This window comes from Alligator sinensis, unplaced genomic scaffold (assembly GCF_000455745.1).
Source record: "Alligator sinensis unplaced genomic scaffold, ASM45574v1 scaffold353_1, whole genome shotgun sequence".
NCBI lineage: Eukaryota > Metazoa > Chordata > Crocodylia > Alligatoridae > Alligator > Alligator sinensis.
In genome coordinates, this window is record NW_005842075.1 from 526,879 (window position 1) to 535,010 (window position 8,132).

An 8,132-nucleotide genomic window follows, 5' to 3' on the forward strand; every position below is an offset into this window, starting at 1 on the left:
TTGCACAAAAACTAGATCTTTTTAAATTACCTGATGAGATTTTTCTTAGAGTATTCAAGCAATTGGTTAAAACTGTTGCTAAGGTAATGGCTGTTATATTTAAGAAATCAGGTGGTCGGCTGAGGTCCTAGAAGACTGGAAAAGAGGAAGAATAGTGCCCATCTTCCCATCTTAAAAAAATAAAAAAGGAGGACCCAGGGATTTACAGACTTTAATTCTTAACTGTTATGCCTGGACAGACAGTGGAAAGCTCAGTTTAACAACTGATTGAGCAGGGGATAAGGAACAGTAAGTATTTGTTTGTAAAGAGCAAGTGGTGCCTAACCAGCTTGATTTTCCTTTTATGACAAGATAATGAGAAATATGAATGGGGGAAGGAGCAAGACTTCTTTATCAGGGCTTTTTGACATACCCAGGACCACCTTATAAGCAAATTAACAAAATACCATTTAGATGAAGCAACGATGAGGTGGCTGTGTAACTTGTTGGATAACTTTGTCCAAGGTGTAGTTTGAATGCTTAGTATCAAATTGGGAAGAGGCACTGATTGGAGTTTGGGAGAGGTTTTTCTTGGGTCTAATATTGTTCAAATTATTGATTTAAATGATGGAATTGAGTGCATGTCTAGTAGATTTGTGAATTACATCAAATTGGATTGAGTAGTAATTACATTGGAAAACAGGAGTAGATTCAAAATGGATTTGGTTTTGGCCAAAGGGGATGATCTAGTTAGTAACCTAAGGATTGAGGTTAATTTAGGTGGCAGTGACCATGAAATGATCACTTTCACCATCCATCGTAAGGTAGGGAATTCAGTCAGCAGTGCAGAAGTCCTTGACTTTAGGAACGTTTACTTGTACAGGCTTAAGAGATTGGTGGGTGAGGCCATGCAAGACCATGGTCCGATGGGGAAGGGAGTCCAAAAATAGTGGTTGTTCATCAAGGATACGATCCTTGGAGCATAAAGGGAATCCATTCCTGTTCATAAGAAAGGTAGTGAAAGGGCTGGGAGATTTCCCCCCCCCCCCGGTTCATTAGGGAGATCATGGATCTCTTGAAAACAAAAGGAGAAGTCTATAAAAGATGGAAGTTTGTTGGAATTACCCCATGGAGGAGTACATAGGAATGGCCTGCATCTGTAAGGATCTGATTACAAAAGCTAAGGCAGAAACCAAATACAAACTGGCAACAGAAATCAAAGACAAAAAGTCCTTCTTTAGATGTATAGGAAGCAGGAAGAAAAATAAGGGAAGTGTAGGACCGTGGCTGAATGCAATGGGACAGCTGACAACTGATGCTCAGGAGAAAACCGAACTCCTAAATGAATTCTTTAGTGTTGGTATTCCATCAGACAAAAGACATTAATTTACTGGATAGAAAGCTGGATGAACAAGGTAGGGGTGATCACCCACCTATAATCAGCAAAGAGCTTGCAAGGGAATACCTAGAGAGGCTAGATATCTACAAGTCAGCAGGACCTGATGAACTACACCCGAGTGTGCAGAAAGAACTGGCTGATGTCATTTCACGCCTGATGGCAAAGCTATTTGAGAACTCATGGTGCTTGGGTGAGGTCCCAGAAGACTGGAAGAGGGCCAGTGTTGTGCTTATCTTCAAGACGGGAAGAAAGGAAGACCCAAGGATTTTTTTTTAAGCTGATCAGTCTGACCTCATCCCTGGAAAAATCCTGGAAAAATTTATCAAAGAATCCATCATGGATAAGCTAACAGGAGGCAGTATTCTAAAAGACGGCCAACATGGCTTTGTTGCGCGCAGGTCATGCCTGACGAACCTCATCTCCTATGATCAGGTAACTTGCCACCTGGATAAGGGAGATGAAGTCGACCTCATATACTTGGATTTCAAAAGGGCCTTTGACTTGTTTCCCATGATGTCCTCATGGTAAAATTGGCAAGTTGTGGCCTCAACAATTTAATGGTATGATAGCTGGGAAACTGGCTCTAAGGTGGGATCCAGCGAGTGATAATAGGCAGAACTGAGTCAACATGGTGAAAGGTGACCAGTGGTGTCCCTCAAGGCTCAGTACTTGAATCAGTGCTGTTTAACATCTTTATTAGAAATTTGGACAGAGGTGTGGAAAGTATACTGGCAAAGTTCACAGACAGCACCAAATTATGGGGAAGTGTTGTCACACTGGAAGATAGGCTGAGGATACGGGCTGACTTAGTCATGCTTGTAAAGTGGGTGGATCTAAACCTGATGATGTTTAACAATGTTAAATGTAAAGTCTTCCATCTGGGGAGAAATAACCCACAACATACTTATAGAGTCAGTGGTGCTACACTAGCCAGCACCACAACTGTAAGAGACTTGGGGGTCATGATCGACAGCAAAATGAACATGAGCCACCAGTGTGATGCTATAGCTGGCAAAATAAACAACACTCTGGCATGCATCAACTGATACATTACAAGCAAAACTAAGGATGTCATCCTCCTGCTCTACTCAGCATTAGTGGGGCTGCAGCACGAATACTGCGTCCAGTTCTGGGTGCCACAGTTCAAGAGGGATGTGTCTAAACTGGAAAGAGTCCAAAGGAGGGCCACGTGAATGATAGAGGTCTGGAGAACAGACCATATGAGGAGAGGCTGAGGGACATGAGACTGTTTAGCTTGGTGGGAGAAGACTCAGAGGGGACTTGGTGGCAGCCTTTAAGTATATAAAGGGCTAACATCAGGGCCTAGGAGAACCACTGGGGTGCCTTGATGAACAGGTGAAAACTAGGAATAATGGTCATAAATTGATAGACGATTGCTTCAGATTAGACGTAAGGAAAAACTTCTTTACGGTTCTTGTGTCCAGAGTCTGGAACAGACTTCCTCCCAGAGGTAGTATAGTTACCTTCCCTGGGGATCTTCAAAAGATGACTGGATGCACACCCCGCTGGGGTCATCTGACCTCAGCAGTCTTTCCTGCCTTGAGCAGGGAGGCTGGATTTGATGTTACCTGAGGTCCCTTCTAGCCCCTTGCCTATATGAATCTATGATCCACATAAACTAAAAAAAATTGTCCAAAATAAATCAGTTGCAGTTCAGTAAGTACAAGGGGAAAGTGCTGTACTTAGGAAGAAACTATCAAGTACACAAATACAAACAAAGCAGCTTACTAGCTAGGCTCCAGTGCTGCCAGAAAAGGTCCTGAGGGGACAGTAGGGTAACTAGAGATGAGCAAGTAGGGCACCAGCTTCTGGTATCAGTCTAGAGGGGGTACACATTTGGTGCATATAGCTGCTGCTGGCCTGGATGCCATTTGGCCCCTGCCACCACCACCTCTACCCAGGGCACAAGAACTGCTTGTTATGCCTTTACTGGGGCTTAGTTGACCACAAGATGGATATGAGTCAACAGCATAATACTGTTGCAACAAAAGCTATAATAGAATTCAAGGGTATATTAATGGCAGGGTTATGTACAAAGTATGGGAAGTAATTCTACTCTGCTCGGCACAGGTGAGGCCTCACCTAGAGTGCTGTGATTAGTTCTGAGCACTGTATGTAAAGGATGTGGACAATTGGAAGGTGTCCCAAAGAATATAACAAAAGTGATTAGAGATGTAGAAAACATAACACATGAGCACAGGTTGGAAGAATGGAGGTTATTTTAGTCTGGATAAGAGAATTCAGAAGGAAAGATTTGTTGGGTTTTTTTTGGTTTTTTTTGGATGCAGGAATGTTCATAAAGAAGATGGCAATTGATTCATTCCATCTGTGGACACACAGAAAATATAAAGAACTTTAAGTACAACAAAGGTGATTAAGGTTACATATTAGGACGAATTTTCCAGCTTTGAGGGTGTCTAATCACTAGAACACCTTCCTAGAGAGAGGGGATTCTCTGTTGTTGAAAGTACTTTAAGTCTAGGTTAGACAGACACTTAACAGGGATGGTTTAGACCGGGCTGATTCTTCCATGACCTGGGGTGGGGGGTAGACTTAATTGACTTCCTGATATCCCTTCTAGGCCCCACCCCCCACCTTTTTTGTATGGTTCTATAAAGCTCAAAGCTTATATGCCTCCCTCTTACTTTGTGGGGCAACTCTGGTCCAACTAAGTCCTAGGGCAACAACAAAGGTGTTTGATCCTGATTTGACCATGAAAGCTTGTGAACTCCAAAAATTTTACAGCTTGTTGTTTGGTCAGTTTACACTATCAGGAGTTAGGGGTCTAGTAAATAATGATCATCAAAAACTTGTCTCAACCATGGACACTGGTCCTCAAATGATTAATTCCTCCCCATCATCCATATGCATCGCCTTGATTTTTTTTCTTCCCGTCTTATGCTGGATGAAGAAAGAGAAGTGAAAACTCTAGTGTCAGAGACTGAATGCAAATAATGATACAGGCCTGATGAAATAAAGTCCTCAAAGCTTTTGAGGCCAAAAGAATCTTTCTGTGAGCCTTCCCTGAAGCTGCCAAGTTTTCCCTTGAAGAGCCACGGAGGATGATAGGATCAATGAAGTAGTTTGAGTTCCTATTACCTGCAACAGAAGCAGAAACCCCAGGTGTTCCAAGGAAAATGCATGGGAATATCCTACATTGCTGAGGAGATTGTTGAAAAAAAACTTGTCAAATGTGTACAGTATGGGCATGCTTAACTGATGCCCACTTGTATTCTCAGGGTTCATTACATTTATTCAGCTTGAAATACTGCACGTGCTAAAGGAGATGTGACTCAAGACTTGGGAATCTGACCTGTGGCCTTCCTGTATTCTGACAGTCATGATTGGTGTTGCTCTTTATTGAAATAGCCATTGCATCATTCAAAAAAGAATCTGTCCTTCTTTCAAACACAACTAAACTGATAAATCATTTTTAGTTTATTACCACCAAATATCAAATCTTCCATTTCTGAACAGGCTCATAGAGAGATTAGCCAAAGGGTGTAGTTTGGATTCAGGCCAGGATGCGGACTTGACACTGCTTTAAGCAACACTGATAGATGATCTCTTCCTGCTTATGGCTGGAAAGCAGACATTCATTTTCATTCTTCTGGACTCCTCTGTGTTGTTCAGAACTGTTCATGGGTTACTGTTTTTCTTACCTGAGGGATATAGGACAGGTGTCTGGGAACAGACTAAGATTACCCAAACTTTTTCTTGTGGGATGTATCCAACAAATAACAACGGGGAGTGCACTTCTAGCACTAGGCACACCATAATTGGAATTCCGTAAGTATCTGTTTTCATTGTGGTCTTTTTTGATATTAGGTGAACTATTTCAAGTGCCAGTAATATGCAGAAGACACCAAGGTCTCTTTCCTTTATTTCTTACTATCACCAACATGGCTTGGGGCCTGAATAAGATTAGTTCCTAGATGAGACCTTGGTGTGATGAAGCTGAATTTTCAGATGAGTTGAAGGTGGTGCCAGTGGACAGAAGAAAGTATTTTGAAGTTTCCAGATATAGTGCAGTCTTTTTAGTTGATGGTAGGTACCCATGATTGGTTGTTACAGCTGATGCTTTAGAAGTACTCTTCTATAGGCATGAATGGCGTGTGCCTGCAGCAGCTGAGGGGACATGGCTGCACTGGTGGTGGCAGGAGCCCAGCAGCAGTAAGCGTGGAGCTCCCACAAATGCAGCTGGCACTGTTGGGGGTGGGGGGTGGCAAGGGCCGACCAGGGGTTGGCAACCACCCACAGGCGCCACCAGCATCATCGGCACCAGCCAGTGGTGATTGTAGACTACTTGCAGATGCCACTGGCGGGGGGGGAAAGCACGGCTGCCCGCGAGGGGGGCGGGGGTGCATGTGCACCCGTGTACAGCCCCTACGCATCGCCCTTGTTTATAGGTGTTCTTAAGTCACCAAAGTCTTGCATTGCAGCGTGTGCAAGCAATGCTTTGTGTAGTTGTGTAAGAGACTGTTCCATACTGGTGGATGATGATTGGGCTTCAGTTACTTACAAATTATCATCTCTCAGGTGGTTTATAGTCACAATGCAGTTCTGTCAGGTTATGGATCTTGTAGCCTTTAGGAAATGCTGGCTAGTACAGAATGCTTTGGTATATTAGTTTGGCAAGACGGCAATTATGAGAACAACAGACCTGTTCTCAGCTCTCTGCATTGGCTTCCAGCAGATTTTTGAATTAGTTTTTAAACTGTTGGTCCTTGCTTTTAAGGTAATCCATGAATCTGGAATGAAGATCATGGTTGAAAACGTCATTCCACTGTCATAGTACAAACATATCTATTCAGGGAGATGATTGTTAGTCTTCACAGCTAAAACATGTGCTCTTACCTTGGAGTTACTGTCATGTATGGTCTATGCTGAGGTAAAGAGCAGCAAAGATAAGGCACTCTCAAGTTCTTCTTGGTCACCTCTAGGTTGACCTCACTGTATTTTTGCATTTACCTCTTGGGACCTAGAGTAGAGTATCTCGCCCTCATTTTTTTTAACTTGTAGATAGCTGAGTTGACCTCAAGATAAAACCTCTTTTTTCCTCTTTCTTTCTTTTCTTTTAGTGATGAAAATAAGGAGTTACGAGCAAAACAGTAGTCCCTGGGTCCCCCTCTCCCCTGGATTTGGACAAAACAATAACAGTTCTTGGCACCTGTACTAAGTGTTAGTGGTTATAGCCAGCCCAATGACTCTGCTTTCAAGCAGCTGTGTAACATCTGCCTGCATTTTTGGACTGGTCTCTGGCCTATACTGCAAAGTGCCTTGTGTGGATACGTTGATTAAAGGTAATTTATGTTTGAAAGGTTTTTTTTTTTTTTTTTTTCTTTCAAGGAAATAAGACCCTCCTACTGGCACATGCCGTATCTCCACTAGGGGTGCTGGACCAATACAGCAAAGATGTGAGTGCCTCTATTATCTAGACCAGATATAAATCAACACTTTGCACATGTGTAACACATATTGTGATAGCAATACAATACACAGGAAAACATATAATATAAAAATACATCACTGTCTCAGAGATGTCTGTTCATTACTAGAACTGCTACTTATCTCCATGTGAGATGTTTTTCTAAAGGCAGAAAGTATAGTTAAATGCATCTTCTTACTTCTGCTTTCTTTAGGATTGGGGTACCTATCTTTCTGTTCATGTTTAAAAAAAAAAAAAAAAAAAAGTCTCTCCCATAGACATGGACCTGTTTGTTTTGTTTCTGGTCTTCTGCCTTTTAAATTTTTCCTGCCATGTAAGTCCAATCCTTAGTTCATTCCTTGAAACTTTCATCAAAAGTGAATATTTTGATATGCTCACAATCTATATAAATCAGTAAGAGACTTAGAAGATGCACACCTTTTAGTACTAACAAATTATATCAATTTGAATGTGCCATTTTCAGTTCACTTGTATAAACTGCACAATCTAATCCTTAACTCGTATAATTTTGTTTTATTGTCTAATCTGGGAAAAAATTGTAACAATCAGTGATTACAGTAACTAGAACTTGTCCTGGGGCAAATGGTTAGAACATGACAGGTTTTTTAAAGAACTACCTTAAATCCAATTACTGGTCTTTGATATTTTTAGCTCGAGCAGCGAGCAACTGATCAAACCTTTGTCTGAATCGGTTTCCATCAGCCTTTTTGTTTCTGTCATTTGGCACGTGCAGAATGGATAAAATCTGATAGATTACCTGAAGTTTTCAAATCTACCTGGTTTTATTGTGTGAAGTAAGAAGTATGTCTTGGGTCATCGTGGACATTTCAAAAACTTGAGGGTGAAATTCTGGCCCCATTGAAATTTGGTGGAAAATATCCTATTCATTAGGGCTGAGATTTCATCCCTAGCATGTGACTGTTGAGATGACAACGTTTGGCCTGGCAGTGATTTCCAGATTTGTTGAGAGCCTATTGTAGATGATTTGATTGATTGATTGATTTACTTATTTATTTATTTATTTTATATCAAATTATTCTTCCAGTGTTATAGACCTGTATTTGGTGTTTAAAACAAAATTGTGTAGTATTTAGGAGTTGTTGCTTCCCCTTGGTTTTGTTCCTTGATTTAATTTGTAAAATGATCAGGGCGATTTGTCATTTTACATGTTGTATTGCTCAGACTATAATCTACTTTGTATTTTTATTTCCCCCAACAAAATTATAAAAAATGTAGTGTAAATTTTAAGTTGGGGGGGGGGGGGGAAAAAAAAAAAAAAAAAAA

General features: G+C 41.3%; 1 protein-coding gene across 6 annotated transcripts in view; it reads left to right on the forward strand.

Annotated features, from left to right (window-relative positions):
- Positions 1-6,498: 6,498 nt before the first annotated feature.
- PPP3CA (protein phosphatase 3 catalytic subunit alpha) overlaps positions 6,499-8,132 on the forward strand; it is a 344,753-nt gene continuing 343,119 nt past the window's right edge. For 2 of the 6 annotated variants that reach the window (XM_025204265.1, XM_025204266.1), the window contains exon 1: positions 6,499-6,702. In XM_025204265.1, the coding sequence (XP_025060050.1) occupies positions 6,603-6,702 (100 nt within the window). In that variant the 5' untranslated portion in view covers positions 6,499-6,602. Of the gene's footprint in view, positions 6,703-6,745; positions 6,817-8,132 lie in introns of those variants that run through there. The other 4 variants (XM_025204268.1, XM_025204269.1, XM_025204270.1 and 1 more) reach the window with 4 other exon arrangements.